Raw genomic sequence first — 18,594 nt, forward strand, 5'->3', positions numbered from 1 at the left:
GACATGAAAGGGATTGTATTTCTGCATTAAGCATGTTCATAAAAGTGTTAGCTAAGGAAAGTTTCTTCCAAGCTACCTTTTCAGCTTCCTCCTATGCATGAATATAAAGTAGAAGAAGAGTTCCCGTTCTTGTTTCTTGTTACTAGATATCTTACACAATTGAATTTGATAACTGTAGTACTGTGGCCTTCACCCAACTTTTCACCCAAGCCCTTCAACCCCTTTTATTTCCAGCCAATCATCCTTACACTTTTGCAGGTTTGAGTTGAGCATCCATTGCAGAACCTCGTTACAGGGGTTAAAATACTGAAGGCTATCTGAGTGGCTGCAGTGTAATAGGGCTCAAGATCCTCTTTCCTGTTGCAGCTGCCTCAAGCAAACCCCCTGTTTGCCACTGTCTGGGACTGTCTGTTGTGTTTTGGTTTCCTGTGCTGGCCTGTGCTGTCTCAGTCTGTATTAGCAGGGACTGAAGATGTATGTGCCCCCCATAAAAGTAGGATTCCAGTTCTCTCTGTGATTCTGGAAGATTGTGAGTGGTTGAAAAGCTGCTTGGAAGAAAAGGACCTGGGGTTGCTGATTGACAGCCACTGAACATGAGCCAGCTTGTGCCCAGGCAGCCAAGAAGGCCAACAGCATCCTGGCCTGTATCAGCAATAGCTTAGCCAGCAGGACTAGGGATGTGACCATCCCCCTGTACTCAGCACTGGTGAAACCAGACCTCGAATCCTGTGTTCAGTTCTGGGCCCTGCACTACAGGAGAGATATTGAGGTGCTGGAGCGGGTCCAGAGAAGGGCAATGAAGCTGGTGAAGGGTCTGGAGCACAAGTCCTATGAGGAGTGGCTGAGAGACCTGGGGTTGTTTAGTCTGGAGAAGGCTCAATGGGGACCTTATCACTCTTACCTGAAAGGAGGTTGTAGTGAAGTGGATTTGGTCTCTTCTCCCAAGTAACAAGCAATAGAATAAGAAATAATGGCCTCAAGCTGTGCCAGGGAAGGTTTAGATTGGATATTAGGAAAAATTTCGTCACAGAGAGGGTGATCAGGCATTGGAACAGGCTGCCCAGTGAAGTGCTGGAATCACTGTCCCTGGAAGTGTTCAGAAACCATGTAGATGAGGCCCTTAGTGACATGGTTTTGTGGTGGACTTCACAGTCCTGGGGTAACAGTTGGACTTGATGATCCTAAAGGTCTTTTCCAACCTAGCTGATTCTATGATTCTGCTTTGGAGGAAAAACAAAAGAGAAGAGGAAACAATTTCTTGGTTTTTTGTTTGTTTTTTAACTCAGGAAGAAGCCAAGAGTAACAGCTTCACACTTCCACTTCTTCCAGCTCAATATTTTAATGCCAATGCCTCAGCTCAACTAACTGAAGAAGCACTTCAAAGCTGTTATCTAAATTCTACTTGACTCTGTGTTCACTATTCATCTATAAAATGTCTAGAATAGCGTAGATGAATGTAAAACTACCTTAGAATTACAGAAATATTGGAAAAGACTAGTTGTGAAAATTCACCAGTCCAGTTAAGAAAGCCCACTTGTTTTTCTTCACCAAACATACCACTAGTATCAGCATAAGCATAAATTCTTATATTTAATAAATTAAGACATTAATAAAAGTCTTACAGGCTGTGATTAGTATTGTGACTCCAAACAGTAGCCCTAAGGAGATGTGAATAGTAAAGCCAGAAAAAAGCATATATCCATCTTAATACTCTCTCAACCTCCAGCTGTTTTAATTCATATTTAAATTAATTTTAATGGTTATATAAATAATTATTTTTAATATAAATTATTAACTATTATATAAATTAAGAATTAACTAAGATTTTTAATATGTATCTTTTATAATCCCCACTGAATCTGTGTTCTGAGTACTTTAGGCTCCCCTTGAATCCCTGTAAAGTTCTTGCAACCACAGCATTCTCTGTCAAGGAGCTGAAGGTGTCACCCACCATCATTCTTTCTGAAACCATGCTCTTACTAATGACATTTGATGATCTGTAGTTCTTGTACAGGAAGGCAAGTGTGCAATATCAGTTCTTATCCCTGTCCACCCTTCTTATGTCATGTGTGATTTTTGTAAACCTCTGTCATATTCTTGGAGAACATTTCCAGTCAGACCCTCCAGAGCTGTTGTCCTCCTCTGAAAACCTTTTGCGTCTAATACGTCCTTTTTCAGTTGAGAGATCCAGAGCTGTATATCTTACTCAAGGTGTGGGTGAGCTGTGAATTTCTATAATAGCATGTTATCTGCTTTTTCTCTATTCCTTTCCTAGGAATTCATAATGTTTTACTTGATTTCTTGACTGCTGTTAACTGCTGTGATTGTTTATTAACCGGTCCATGAAGACTTCCCGAGATGTTACTTAGCTTAGCATGGCACTCTTCTCAGTGTTTAAGGTAATATGACGTCAGCCTGCTTTGGTATTATAAAAAATCAGGTAAATAACAGAGTCACATTCTCGGTCCTTCTAAAAATCTACTCTGTACCTTCTGATTTTCCCATGTTATTGAAATGAATTTTGTATCACCAAAAGATCAGTAATTTCTTCACTATAGAAAACATTCTTTGTTGAGCTGCGTTTTTTTATTCAAAGCAAGATGTTAAAAACTGAGAGTGTTCGTGGTCCTTCTCTGGACAAGGAATGATATAGATACAATGCATATGTTTAGAAAAATCTGCTTTTTCGCTTCCTTTTACAATTTTTCTGGAACTCTGGCTTTCCCACCTTTGATTAACTGAGTAGCTGATGATCCTGTTGGCAGGGGGAGGAAATTGTGAATCATGTTTAGAGGATAACCTAACGTGAAATTCAGTGAGAGCTAAATCACTTGCCATATCAAATCTTTGTCCAAAGTTCTGGAATCTACCATTTAGTAGCATGACAGAATCAGAATCCTGTCATAGTGTGGTCTATGAGAAGATCCTGTTTGCATCCATTCCTGAAAGAAGACATTGTAGAGGTTATGAATCATAGAATCATAGAATAGTTAGGGTTGGAAAGGACCTTAAGATCATCTAGTTCCAACCCCCCTGCCATGGGCAGGGACACCTCACACTAAACCATCTCACCCGAGGCTTCGTCCAACCTGGCCTTGAACATTGCCAGGGATGAAGCATTCATAACCTCCCTGGGCAACCTATTCCAGTGCCTCACCAGCCTAACAGGAAAGAATTTCCTCCTTATATCCAATCTAAACTTCCCCTGTTTAAGTTTTAACCTGTTCCCCTTGTCCTGTCACTACAGTCCCTAATGAAGAGTCCTGCCCCAGCATCCCTATGGGCCCCCTTCAGATACTGGAAGGCTGCTATGAGGTTCAGACGCTGTTTCCTGCACAGAGAATGGATGTTACCTGGCTTCTTTGTCTAGCACTCTTTGAATCAGATCATGTAAAAATATAGCACAGAAGTAGCATTTGTCTCCACGTTGTCTCAGCAGTCAGCCATTGAACCTGTACTATCTGCTCATTTTCCCCTGTGACATTCAAACTTCTGGTGCAAAGCTACCATTCAGTATTTGTTTTTAGAAAGGATTAAGTCCTGTGGAAAAGCTAACAAATGGAAATCAGAATCTTCAACAGGCAGAGCTTTTCCCATGAATTGAAATTAATTTGAATACTAATAGCTAGGAAATAAATGTTTAAGGGCAAATACCTTTAGATGACAGCTACACCTACAGCTTTTACAAAATTTGTAAAGATTTGTAAAATTCAGGTTATACACACTTTAAGGAGTCACTGCTTCCAACAGTGTTTGCCCCAATAGTTTTCTTGTCTCTCAATAATAAGAATTTTAGAGGTTCCCAAGAATGATTTGACACTTCTCTTCTGAGAATTGTAAGCAAGCCATATACTATCCTACCTCATTTTTTCCCCCAAGATTCTGAAGATGCTGAAGGACTAGGTCAAAATGTGTGCTCCTTTATTGAAAAGTCTACAAGAGTATCCTTGGGCAAGAACCCTAAAAACATATTTTTCTTCATAGTAGTACAGCTGTCTGCCAGAAGTGCTGAATCTCATCCATAAGAGTGCAGAAACGATTGTAAAAAGCAACTTAGTCATAAAATAATTCCTCTTCATTTTCACTTTTAACATTTATATTGTTCCAGCACCATATGAATAGAATTTCTTAGCAGACTTTATATATTCATCCTCATTTACTAGACAGGCTACCATAAAGATACTCAGCTGTTTAAGACAGTTGTAAATTTCTGACAGGTAACTTATAAATGCAGCATCCATGTAAAACACATGACAGCAATTTCTTGAAAATAAGTCAGGAGAGGTCATTCTTAGGAGTATTTCTGTAAGATTCTGTAGCAGCCAATGAAAGATTGTTAGCCCCCAGTAGCTCCATCACTTGTGCTTTTTGCAAACACTAAAGTTAAAGGTTACGAGTACTATGGCACCATACAGGTCTTTCACACAGAATGATTCTCCTTAGCTAAATTTGGAAATGTACTTTCTTCTGGCCTTAATTTTCAAGTAATTCTTCATATTCTAAATGGCAGCTGAAGGCAAGCAGAAATAGTGAGTAATTGATTTAACAACCTAAGACAAGTACATGGAAGTAGAAAAGTTTGTCTTAGTGCTTGATGTGAGCAGAGATCTGCTTTAGATTTCTTTTTCAAAACAGTACCTCAGCACCTTGGGCCAGCACAGTGGCCTTTAAGCCTGAATGAGCATGACTTTTTTTTTTTTAATCTCAGTGCAAAGCTCCAGTATTTCCTCTTTTCAAATGGTTTTACAGCACTCAGAGCAGAATTAAATTGACAAGGTTAGAATTCATCTCCTAGAGGAGAATACTGTGCTTCTCTTGATAAGTGCTAATATAACATTTATGTGCTGGTACCTTAATAACAGCCCCAGCTAGCCTAATGAAAGTACTGAAAGCAAACAGTACTCAGTGAGGTTTTATTATGACTGCAATTTGAGACAAATTATCCCTATTTTTGTTCCCATATCAAAAACAGAAATGCTAAAGCAATTGCTGTATGCTTGGTATAGAATTAGGCTCCACTATGGTTAATATAGAAGTGCATTTTTCATGTGAACAGCTCACAAGGGTCAAGCATCAAAGATACTCTGTGCAAAATGATTGTCAATAACTTTGTGAGTGAATTTTGAAATAAAGTGCCTGTAACCTGTCATTATTTCTCCCTCTCAAAGCTGAGAGCGAGTGGATGAAAATTGAGCTTGTGAATTGAAAGTACTGTGAGTTACGTGGCCTTATCGACTTCAGGCAAAATGACAGGTCCATCTTGTTATTATTTTTCCTTTCAGAGGTCAGATAGTAGACAATATTACCAGTATATACTGTGGTGTAAGCAAATTGGTATATAAAAAAGCTACCTGTGTACACAAAGATGGTGTCAGTCACTAATATTAAAATGCTTAATATATTGTCTCTGCATATAAATGGAGGAAAAAGTACTGTAAGAAGAAAAGGTACTGTAAGAATTAAAATAATCAGCTGTCCAGAATAAGGATGTCAAAATTTGATTAAAAAAAAAAGTATATTCAGAGTACGTTGACGTAATTCACACTTTTTGAGAGTATGTATGTTATAAAATGGAGTTGGTTTCCATAAATAGACCTTGTTGTATACATTATATGATTATATGTACATGAATTTAAGTATAAGGTAACAGCAGACCTAAATGTGTGTACCGGTTTTGGCTGGGATGGACTTAACTTTCTTCAATAGCAACTTGCATGGTTTGCATTTGTGACCAAAACAGCATTGATAATGCACCATGGGTTTCCAGCCATTGCTGAAAACTGCTTACACAGCATCTGTTGGTCATACCACCCCATCAGTGAGTAGGCTGAGGATGCACATGAAGTTGGGAGGGGACACAGCTGGGGCAGCTGACTCCAGCTGACCAAAGGGGTATTTCATTCTATATGTCATATTTATCCATAAAAACTAAGGGGAGGGATGTTTGGCAGGGTAGTCATTGCTCACAGTCTACCTAGGTATCAGTCTGCTGGTGGGAAGGCTTTCAGTAATAGCCTTTTGCATTGCTTGTTTTGTTTTTTTTCTCCTTTCTTCCTTTTTTCTTCACTTATTAAACCATCTGTATGTTGATCCACAAGTTTTCTCACCTGTGCCACTGGGGAGGGGAGAGGTAAGCAAACAGCTGTGTGGAGCTTAGCTGCTGAATGGAATCAACCCATTGCAATGTATTGCTCCTAGTTGAAAGGTCTAAGGTTGGTTTTGGTTGTATTCAGATGAAAATGAATTGAATACATAGTAGCAATACAGGAACCATAGAATTCTTTTCTGAACTCATACTAGGTTTGTTAAGATTCCAAGGTAATACTTTTTATGCAGTATATTCACTTCCTATACCTGTTAACATGCTGCAGTGCAATTTCTAAGAATTATTTTACAAAGAATTAAGCAGAAAGCATGTCCCACTTCTTTAATGACATCAGAAGAAATGTAACTCAGTTACTCAGAGTTAGCTTGCCTGGTTAGCTAATCAGATGTGCTGGTTGATGTGGAAATAATTTAAATATACTTCCTAAATGAGCACTGCTATTAAGAAAACATATTTTATCTTCTAAGAGGTTTTGTTCAAGATCATTGTGCTGTTCAAAACTATCTGAACCATATCTTTGCTGTATCTGAACTATATCTTTAGTATTCCAACTTTTAAATAAATCTTAGGTGCTTTACTAACTCATTTCTGTAGTTTCAGTAGTATTTATCATTTTTATTCTTCAACGACCAGCGCAGATAAAAGACTTTTGGTATGCAAAAATACATTTTTGTGATTGCAGAATGAGTGCAAAAATACACTGCGATCATTGTCTTAAAATATACAGGCGCAGTAGTATTTTGAGACTGCAAAAATGGACAGATATTTGTAATTGCTCAAGATGACTTTTCAATGAGAAGAAAAGTTTAGGGGAAGAAGTCTCCATGAAATAACTACTGCACATACTTTTTTGAATTTATCAGCTGAATAAGAGCAACATTAATTTCTACTAGCACTGTAATATGCACAATATTTTGTTTATGTTTTAGGTTGAAGATTCAGAGACATATCGTGATGCAACTGCAGTGTGTGGGTTGCTTACTGTGGTTGTAATATCTCACCTACCCAGAGATGCTGCCATTGAATGGCATGTTGTTGCAGTAATTGATGATCCACTCCAAAGAAAACATTTTGCAATGAAGATGTTGGCAGAGGGCTTCCAAATTGAGTGTGAAACTGTGGAGTCTAGTTCTGCATCTTGTGCATCAATCTCTGTACATCTCAGCTTGATTTCACCATCCGCTTCCCAGCTCGATTTAGATGGACCTCTTCATGACTTAGTTCATATGTTTAGACAAGCTGTTGAGAAACTTTCAGAAGACTGCAGTGCAAGTCCTTTGTCTTTTAGAGCTTTCTTCAAGGACAATGTCTTTGATGCTGAAACACTACAAATAGGTAAGACTTAATGATGACAGGAACCAGGTGTTAATACTAATAATAAGGTAATATTTCTTTACTTCTACATAAGGCTTCATTGGAAGAAAATATTTTAGAAGTGCCTTTCAAGGACAGGTGCACAAGAAGGTCAATAGCATCCTGGCTTGTATCAGAAATAGTACGGCCAGCAGGGTCAAACATAGGGAGAATGAATCTTTTGCATAAAAATCTTTGAACAGTTGTCCATTTGGTAGACTTTTTTGTCATTATCTAGAGTTATGTTCGAATAAACAAATCCTGCATGCTAAAAGGCACTCTTTTGAGAATAAATAATGAAATATTAATGTTTTACAACAAGGAAATGGTGGTGTATCCTCTAGATTAGAGGGTATCCAGTTTTGAAAGTGTGCTGTTTTCTCACCCCTTTATTTAAATAGAACTTGCTAGCCAAACAAATTTACTGTTTTTTTCCCAATGTTTATTTTCAAAATCTCATTCCATTACCTTGTAAAAAGAATACAGAAATATATATATAAAATATATTCTTTGTGTATGTATATATACATATATATAAAAATATATGTATATATATATAAAAATATATGTATATATAATGTTGCAACTATACTTATGTTGTACAGCTGTATTCTGGCCTGTGCTCTATTTGGGAAAACTAACATTATGCAAGAGCACAAAAGCTTATTTTATATGTCATGCCTACAAAACTGGTAGACTATACTTGTATTGAAATCAGAAGAGCTTTGTAATCAATTTGAGAAGGACCAAAATCAGATCTTTAGTCTATATTTATCTCAAACATGCATGCACTTTAAAAATCCTTGCAGACCACAACTAATCCATATTAATTAGCTGACATAAATGTTAGCCCTCAAATATTTTACTGTCCTATTTTTTTTTCTTAACCTGCAGCAGTTTTTGAAGAAAATTCAACTTGACATTGTTTAATAGATTTAAAGTACAGGAATTGAAAGCTATAAAAATGTGGCATAGAATAAGCATATTTAATCCAGGAAGCAAGGAATGAACATATAGCCTGACAGAATGTTGTTGTTTTTCCTACATCTTGTTTAAGAGCTAAAAGGAAACCTGATAAAACATGTTCCTGGCATGGGATTAACATAACCATTTTGCCTGCTTTCTTTCTGGTATTTCTCAGGCCATAGAATAATTACTTCCAGATAAATTTCATTTGCTTTATTAAATATATTGCTCGATATAATTTATAAATTGTGCGCATAAAAAATTATTTCAATTCCATTCATGTGAAATTACCAGTGGCATAGACATAGAAAGATTTGTTGTGATTGTCATATATTCATACTGGTTGTGTTCAGATCTCTGCAGTGTCATAATAATTCCTGTCATAGTAATTTTATCATTATCCCCACTAGGAAGAAATACATTCTCTCAAATCTGTGCAATATATAGAATACATTAAATTTACTCATAGCACTAATTCTTGATGAAGAATTTAAAAATAACTTTTTTTTGTACTTACAAAAAATTTCAAGGAATTTCATGTAATGGGAAGAAGAAATATGCAATATATTTGAAAATAACTTCTCAAATTAAAAAGAGTTGTTGCTGAAGTGTGTCTTACTGATAGTTTCAGTCTGATTTAAGAATATTATATACATATTGTTTCTGATTCAAAATCAGAAGATTATTTGTTAATATAATGTTAAGACACAGGAACATATTTAAGTGTTCTGCTAATATATGTTCTTGGAGCCTTGAAAGGCATGTAGTCTCCAGTGAAGCCTCCTCAGCTTCCCAAATGATGCCGCATATTACTGAACTGTGTCCTTGATTTCCTCTTGTACTGTTGCAATAATTATAGTTTTCATTGTTTAAAATGTACTCACACATACATATTAACTCTCAGTTTAAAAAGCACTGTGTAAAAGGTCTCCCAAGATATTCCCATTCATTTCAGTATCCCCTAGACAGTGTCCATAAGCAAGATTGCATAGTCTGTTATCTTCTCAGTTATTATTGGCAGTCCTTAGTTTTGACTGGCAGAACTACTACAAATATGTGTGTCTTTTACTGTGCTTCAGGGGTGTAATATACCAGAACTAATGTCAGATCTTTCTTTTGAATGCCATGATACTTTATTCTGCCTGTAACACCAGCCCAAGATACCAGAGAATGTTAAGTTCTGATGACCACAGCTTCTTCCAGTTTCTTGGAGTGTATTCCTGTTTTCCTCTTGAGCCTGTCCTCATGTTTCATCTACAACAGCCCATTAACTTGTCAGCCTTCTTCCTAAATCTGGATTCAGGACTAAGGGAGAAAAAAAATGCATGTTTTACATTATCCAGAACTTTAATTCATTACCTGAAAAGAATTCAAAACATACGTATAATATATTTAGGCAAGTTCCAGTAAGCTTGTTCTGTTTCTTGAATGCATGAATCTGAATGTGGCAAGTCCCAAGAGGGAACAGGACTGGCTTCCAAAATAGCACTGGTTTGTGTCTTGTCAGTTCTGGGTCCGGCCAAAACTTGGTCATACATGTCTTTGTAGACTTGATATTTTGAGCATTTGGATGTCTTTGTGCTGATTCTTGCTATCTCCAAAGGTTACTTTCTGTTGCTGGGTAAGTCTACGTGGCTAACAGAATTTACTACGCTGCAGATCAGGTAGCTGGTAAAAATGTCTTTCAAGCACAGAATAGCATTTTACCAAGACACAGGATAAAGCAGGAATGCACTGATCTTGACTTAAAAATCTGCAGGCCTAATACATGGACTTTTAAAAAATATTGTTTTATTGAATGTGGCTGACAGAAGATGAATGATATTGAGAGAGCAATTTTTTCAGTTGGCATTTATTAATTCAGCTCAGGTAGTGCTGGTTGCTAACCATCTGTATGATGATCTGTTAGTGACATGTTTATCTCCGACATGTGTTAGACACTGTTAATCCTACAAGTAGGTCTGTCCTTTTGGAGTCTTCAACTACCATCAGATGCATTGCCTGTTGAGGAAAGATAATATTAATAATGTAGAAGGGAATGCTAGACACTGCTATTCAAATATTTTTAATATGAAACACATCAGACAGATGTAACTATAATGGAAAAGACAGAAATGATCATGTCTCAGAAATCAAGAGAGATGTTTGAGGGGATAACTGTTCCAGTCTTAGTGCATTTTTGATGGACTTCCATCATGTCATAAGATTAGCAAATAGTCTTCAATAATTCTTGCAAAATCTTGAATTGCAATGTATTGTCTCCTCTAGCAAAAGCATGGAAAAGAAATAAAGGTGTTGTTGTGTTTGTTTTTCTCTGATTAGAAATTAAAATCATTGCAGTGAAAGGAGGAAATACTGCCACAGATCTTCTCAAATGAACCTCTGGTTAGATGAGCGCTTTTTTGGTGCAAAGGAATTGTCATTTATTTAAAACTCTCAAAAAAAAAAAAAGAGAAATTTGTACCTGACACAGTAAGATGAGAACCAGGAATATGTATACTCTGCATATTTTAACAGGTTATTGGAAATTATTATAGCCAGTGATGCCAAAAGAAGCTAAAGGTTTGTAATGCAAATTTGAGACAGATAGCTTTCTGTCATCCTAAGACCAGATGTAAAGTTTTATTGAGCAAAGTGTACTACTGATGTTGAACTTCTCAGAGGCAATCCTTCATAACATATGAAAGTATTACGGGCACTGTGCTGAGACCACAGAACGTGTTAGAAGTAGGAGGATTAGATTAAGCTGACTTGTTAAGCCTTTAGAAGTCTTTAACATAAATTTGACTATTTCTTATTCTTATTTAAATATGCATTGATATAAACGTGTCAGAATGATTTGCTATATCATCCAGTTGACTAGATTATACTTCAGCATAGGAAAGATGAATGTTCATAAGTCATCACATTATGATTTCACAAGCCTTGTTCACAAGATGTATGCAAAATATTTTTGAATATTTATTAGGGAGTAGAAAAGGTCCTGTATTCACCAGAACATCATATTACATAATCCTTTTTTAATACTTTAGAAAAAACGAAGTGGGAATATAAAAAGGCAAAAGAGAACTGAAATAGAAAGACAGTCTGGTAGCAGCATTAAAATGAATATATAATTAGTTTTTAATGTGGCTGTGTAAATGCTTAGGACTAAAAGGTGCTTAGTACTTATGTGTTTATCAAATTTCTGTGATACTCTAGTTTGAAAAAATTCTAATAGGGTCAAGTACGGGTCAACTGGACTGTAGAAAATCTTACTTGAAATGGGATTGTTTCTTCCATTGAAAGAAACCCTGTTGATAAAGCACTTAGTTGGGAGTCATTGCACTGACATAGTATACCCTGACATGAGTAAAGATGTTGCTTTTAAATTAAGGATTTTCCATCTGGGAAGGTAAGATTTGAAGTATTCCATTGATTAAAATACTGTCTTATCCACACATTTTCCCGATGTTGTCCAAAACAGAGTTCCCAGTACTGATAGAGATACATTATGTAGTGTAAATCTAAAAGAAGTGGAAGAAGATCAAATGAAGATACCAGGATGCATTTTCTTAATAACACATGTCCATGTGCATTAAAGTTTAATACTTTTTAACTAATGCACTTTAGAGTCACACTGAGAATTTATTTCAACTTTACTTTCTTGATGGATATGCCCTCATACACTGGGGAAAATATTTCCCATGAGGACAGCTGGAATCTCAACCTCCAAACACAGTCCTACATGTTCTTATGTGAGTAATCAGTATTTACTCTAAAGTTGTGGAGAATTAATGGTGTGAGTAGAAACTAAACAATCATTAAGAACTGCTTGCTGAATAAGAATGAAGCAGGTACATAACTGTTTTTAAGTGTTGGTCCTTTTGAAATCAAGCTTTGCGATCACTAACGAAGTATAACATATATAATTTGGACAAACAAAAATACTTTTAAAATATCATGATGCTGTCTGAAACAGACTGTAAAAATTGAACTTGGTTATCTACCAAGTTAAATTAATTTAGTCTAAGTGGAAAATGTGAAAACACTTCCCAACATTGTCCTGGGTTCAGCAGTAGCAGTCATTTTTCTCCTTTGTGGTAGCTGGTGCAGTGCTGTGTTTTGACTTTCAGCCTGGGAACAGTGTTGGTGATACTGATGTTTTCGGTTGTTGCTAAGTGCTGTTTACCCTGACCAAGGACTTTGTGAGGCTCATGCTCTGCCAGGGAGGAGGGGAAGCTGTGAGGAAGCAGAGATGGGGCGCCTGACCCAGGCTAGCCAAGGAGGTATTCCATACCACAGCACGTCTTGCCCAGGGTGGGGGGTAACTGGGAGTTACCCGGAAGGACACGGGCTTCCAGGTGGAACTCGTTTCTTGGCCGGTGGTACTGTATTCTCTTCCCTTGTTATTTTCTCTTATCACTGTTGTAGTTGATAGTAGCGGTGGTGATTTGTGTTGTACATTGGTTGCTGGACTGTTCTTGTCTCAACCCGTGGGAGTTGCACTCTTTAGATCCTCCTCCCCGTTCCTCCGGGGAAAATTGATTTGCTTTCCTTACATAATCACTTTGAAAAATGCTAGACATTTTTAATGTTGATCCAGGCAGTAGCTTTGCTGCTTCTTGTTAGTTACTGAGTTATCTTCATAAACACTGGATTTTTTTTAAAGCGGTAGGCTATAAGGTGAAAATTTTAAGGGGACAGGTATGAAAAATCTTACGGAATGAGAACCCAGTCTCTTCTGTAATAAGTCAGAAGTAGTAGTTCTGATAATTAGCTCTACAAGGAGGCTGAACAAATTAATACTTTTCAGGAAAACTGGTGTCTTCTAGACAGGTATTTCTGTACTTGGCCTATCCATGTATGCATAAGTGTCTGTATAAATGCATGAAATGCATAAACTACAAATGTCCTTCTACAATGTCAAAATTAATTTTTCGAAACTTTGTTTACTGCTTTGTTGACAGAGAACAACTATAAAAGCATCTTATAACAATGACATCAGGCATGAAATCATTGCCAAATTAGGATCATCTGGTGTTTAATATGTGAGGCATATATTATCTGTCTATCTATCCAGAAACAATTTCTGACAAACTCAGTTTTTACGGACCCATCATGGATTACAGTTTATGATTACATAGGAAGTTTTTTCTCTGAGACTGTGTCAACACACCAAATTTTGGCAGCAATTCTGCCATTCTAAATCAATAAACATTGAAAGAACTTAGATTTCTAGAGACTTCTGCATAATTTTACAGATCCTTCTCTATTTTTTTTTTTATTTATAAGTGAAGAAAAAAACTATGGTGGTGTTTAAACCAGTGAAGTCACATCTGACTTAGGAAGTCTACTGATCTTAAAATAATTGTAGGCTGAAACAACAACACACCTGTTTTCCTTGTTGTTATTCATTCTAGATATTTATTTAGGACCATTGTTTGAAATGGAATATTGTAGTAGATGGATCTTATGGACCTTTGCATGACTAGCTTGTATTTCCTTGTCTTTAGCACCAAAATGCTCTTTGTCTAGCAGACCTAAGAAATAGTTCAATGAAAGAAGTGAATTTTGCAAGGAAGAACTGTGTAGAGAATTACATTTCCAACCAATAATAATATAAATAACAACACTAACAATAGCAGGAAGATCAATGAGTAGGTGGATAGCTTGTTAGTGAGGAGGTTCTTGGGTTAGTTCCGTGTGTCTGCTATCCCACTGAATGGATGATTCACTGGAGGGTTGAATGACGGTTGGCTGTCTGACCATTGTTAGTCATTCAGTGACATAACCTCTGCACCAAGAAGTACCAGTTCAATCTTCTTCTCTGACAGCTTCTTCTAGCCCCTTTTGAAAGTATTGCTGATTGACAGCAGAAGCTGTACTTCAGTATCTTTCATCCAAATGCTAATAGCAATACCTGGGAAAATCAGTATTTTATCTATCAACTCTCAAACTATTGGGTTTGGCAACAAAAACCTAAATAAATTATGACTGGAAACTTCCTTTCTCCTTGTACTGTTAATAGGCAATTCACATGTGAGACTATCTGAGATTAGAAATTTTCCTGCCCTGGCAGTATGTGTAAGATAGCTGACAAATCTTTATTCTCATTGTGCTTTTTTTCTCTTTCAGTTTCCTAAAGCTTTTGTTTGCAATACCATGCTTAGGCTATTCTACCGAGTCCACTCCATAGAAATTACCCTCACAACTATCAGTTCTGGTACTGAAATCTCCCCATTTCTTGGTCTGCATGCTCAAAGCAGTAATAGGTAACACTGATAGAAAGAGGAAAGGCCAGGTTTCAGAACTAGCACTGACTGATAGGCAAAACTATCAATAAATCTTGCCTCAAAGCCTTCCACTTCCTCTCCAATTTCTCCTCCAGTTTCTTCTCCAGTCTCTCAAAGTTAATTTCTTTCAGTAACATTTTGCCTTTTTTCAACTGTAGACACCACTGATTGTGCCTATCAAGTTTTGTCAGATGCCTTGATTATCAGAAGTCTTTCCTTGTTGGGACTTTAGAGACAAGTAGCTACTGAAAATCTGACTTTTAATGGCTCTAGTAAGTACAATGGTAAATGGGCAATGTCTTAAATTCCTTTTGAAAACTCTTCTAGTGGCAGCACTGTGGAATTCGTTTTTCCTGCATGCAGTAGGAGATAGTATCTTCTCTGTCACATATATAAACTCAATGTATCAGGTATCAAGTTCAGCTGTCAACAGTCTCTCAGCAATGCATCTGAACAGTCTCTGAGGTATCCAAAATGTTTGGCCATTTTCTTGGTCACAGATAAGACCTTCTTTTATGTAATGGCATGAAATAATTATTTACAAAGAGGTGAAACTAGAAATTTAAATAATGCCCTGATTCAAACAAAAAATGCAGGCAGAAACTTAACAGGATGAGATGATGCTGTGGGCACAGTTTGCTTTAATAGCCTAGATCTTCTCTTTTGTCTATATGGGTAATGGAAGCCAAAGGCACTGCCTACATTCCTGAAGCCCAGGGACAGCATGGACACAAGGATTATTATTGCTCAGATTGAAAAGTGATGAAACACCTTTGTACTCTTTTGTCCATTTGTTTTCCCCTGCTCTGAACCCTTTTCCATAGTCAAAGATATCTCTCCTTTGGAGCTAGGGAGGAGGCCTCAAGATAGAAGAAAAGGCAGGACAAAGAAAATAGTCCCGCTTGTACTCCACAGGTATGCTTAAGGAAGAAAAGTCTCCAGTGTTTACTGCCTCTGCTGCATGCTTACTCAAAGTTGGACTGTGCAGCCAAACTTTACATCCTAAATACTCAGCTCATGGTTTTAGCTGTTATTACTCAGTAACATCCCTTCTTTTATTTTCTTTATGCAGATTGAAAGAGACATACTGTACACTTTTTCATTCGGGGGGGGCTGTAGTTTTGGTTTGGTGGTTTGTTTTTTTTTGAAGCTGCTAAAATATAGAACCAGGGTTTGTTTTGATTGCAGTCTCTTAAATTCCGGGAAAACTGACTCTGGAAACTGGTCCGAAGGACAACACTTAATAATTATATCTTAATTTTAGAAGTATTACGAAGCAGATTTTTGATTAAAATCTTTTCAGCATGCATTTGTATCACAGTATCACAGTATGCTAGAGATTGGAAGGGACCTTGAAAGATCATCTAGTCCAATCCTCCTGCCGGAGCAGGAACACCTAGATAATGTTACACAGGAATGTGTCCAGGCGGGTTTTGAATGTCTCCAGGGAAGGAGACTCTAAAGGTGTAAAGGTGGGGTTTTTGTTTTGAAACACCTTTCAAAATTATACTCTGACTTAGAAGGAAATATATAAAAGCTATGCTTAGCATTGATAGAAGTACTGTAATCTTGTTCACTTACCACCCACGAGTGGGCTTGGGGTTTCATTTGATTTGTCTGATACAACGATGCTATTACATCAAGAAAAAGTGAAGAGGAAAGTTGTGTTGCTGTTTTTTCTATCTGCACTGTAACTTCTAATCCAAATACCTGTAACTAGCCATCATGGGAAAGTATTTGCTGTTGCCATACTTAATGCAATTTGACTTTGCATAACATATGCAGTGGTGCTTTCTTCTTAAGTTTCTAATAAATTTAGGTTTAAAATAGCATAAAGTTATTAGGTATAACTGAGAAATTTCCAATTCATAGAAAAACAAGCAGTGAAAAACATTATTTTTTTTCCTGCCTTTGGATTTTGCTCAGCTTTTATTAGTAATGTATCATATTTGCTATGTTAAAATCCAGTTAATAGCTCTAATTCATTGACACTGAAAGCATATTTATAACATAGATCCTTTAGGAACTTCTTTTCTACTCACATTGTTAAGTCTAGTGTGTCAGCACTGGATAATTGGAGAGCAGGTGATTTTTTCCATTGTACCAAATTTGAACATTCCTTCACTTTCTGCATTATTTCTGAACATCAGAAGTGTAACCAGCAGGTTGAGGGAGGTGGGCTGGCACACCTGGAATACTAGGATAGGAAAATAATAGAAAGTGATCATCAAGCTAGAAAGTCCGAAGAAGTACCACTAAAATGAAAGGTCAGTGTATAGAATGTACAAGAAAAGACTGAAGGAACTGAATTTTGTTCCACTGATGGAAGCAGAGGCTATTAAGGAACCAAACACAGTCTTCCCTTACCTTACTGGGCATTGCAGAGAAGGAGATGTGATTTTTTGCAGAGATCCACCAGAAAAGGACAAGGAGCAGCAGTCACAAGGGGCAGCAGGAGAGACCGCAGTTGGACACAAGGAATGAATTTTCCTCCACCAGAGTGCTTGCATGCTGACACAGGCTACCCAGAGCCTGTGGAACCTCCATCTTGGAGGTCTTCAAAACTTGACTGAGCAAGGCCCATAGCGAACTGATCTAAAGTTACCCCTGCTGTGACCATGCAGGAGGTTGGACTATATGATTTCCAGAGAACCTCAGCAACCTAAGTTAGTCTATGCTTCCCAAAATTATTTAGTGATTCCGTATTATTATTAAATTACAATGAATTGTCTGAAAAGAGTGGCATTTAAATGCATATTAAAAATTAAAAAAAAAAAAGCCACCATCACCTTCTTTCTGTCTGTCATTAATACTCCACACTCTTACAAAATATGCCTACCACTCCTTACTTGAATAATAATTACTGAAACCAGCAAGCAGGTTTTTCCTATTGGAGTATATCTCTGAAAGAGAAATGTGTCTGGATTCTTTGTTCTTTGGGCTTCTTTTTTTTATTATTATTTTGGGGTTGTTTTTTTCCCCCACTCATTTCTCTGTAGTGTGCACATTTATCCTTTTTTTCTTTCCATCTCTTTATCCTAACAGAACTCATACTAGTTCAGAATTAAAATTATCACTGGGCTGTGATATCTCTGCAGTATTTCTTATGACAGTATAAAGCTAATGTGTTTCCAGAGTCTAATTCATTTGACAATGATTGAGACACCTGAGGACGAGGAATCCTGTTACGAAGTTAAATAATTTATGTCATCAGTAATGTCAAATCTTCAACTGGAAAAGACTTTGTTTTCCTTATTTAAACACACTAGTAGATGGTTGTACCATTTGATATGGGGGCTAAATACTAATTTAACTGGGTTTTAGGAATTGGAAAATTAATTTAAAAAATAGTAATTTGCAAACTGTAAAATTTACAACCTTTAAACCTCTACAGAACATCAAAACATTGTTAAAAACTTTTTCTTATCAGTGGATAAAGACTTTCTGAACTTTGAAAATCAAAATTATTTCTGTTCGCATAATAGCAATATTACTGGAAGAAAAAAAAAATATGTTAAAGACTGCGCTTTCTGATATTCACAGAGTACTGAATTGTCTTTAATCATCCTGCCAGGAATGTATGAGATATGTATATGTCAGTATATGAGATAATGGGGTGAAATTAGGTGTAAGAAAAACAGCAGTATCTCGCCTGTTTTACTCTCAAATATATTGCATCCATATACCAATGCTATGGACATAAATCCATTTAAGATATACAAGCAGCTTTGTGTTTGTGGCAGAGAAGGATGAAGTGACTTGATAAATTCACACAAGATGACAAAATTATAGAGCTTTGTTTTCCTGAAGTTCTTAGCTGAAGTTATAGATGTATGAAGTTACAGAAGTATTTAGAAGTATATATAAGTTATAGAAGTATATAGAAGCTATAAA

General features: G+C 36.7%; 1 protein-coding gene across 2 annotated transcripts in view; it reads left to right on the forward strand.

Annotated features, from left to right (window-relative positions):
* The window catches only part of DPH6 (diphthamine biosynthesis 6), a 213,238-nt gene that overhangs the window by 164,875 nt on the left and 29,769 nt on the right, over nucleotides 1-18,594 (forward strand). For both annotated transcript variants that reach the window (XM_062619375.1, XM_062619374.1), the window contains one exon: nucleotides 7,036-7,441. In XM_062619375.1, the coding sequence (XP_062475359.1) occupies nucleotides 7,036-7,441 (406 nt within the window). The remainder of the gene's footprint in view (nucleotides 1-7,035; nucleotides 7,442-18,594) is intronic.

This window comes from Pezoporus occidentalis, unplaced genomic scaffold (assembly GCF_034315485.1).
Source record: "Pezoporus occidentalis ecotype Australia unplaced genomic scaffold, CSIRO_AGI_Poc_V1 ctg21, whole genome shotgun sequence".
NCBI classification, from domain to species: Eukaryota; Metazoa; Chordata; class Aves; order Psittaciformes; family Psittacidae; genus Pezoporus; species Pezoporus occidentalis.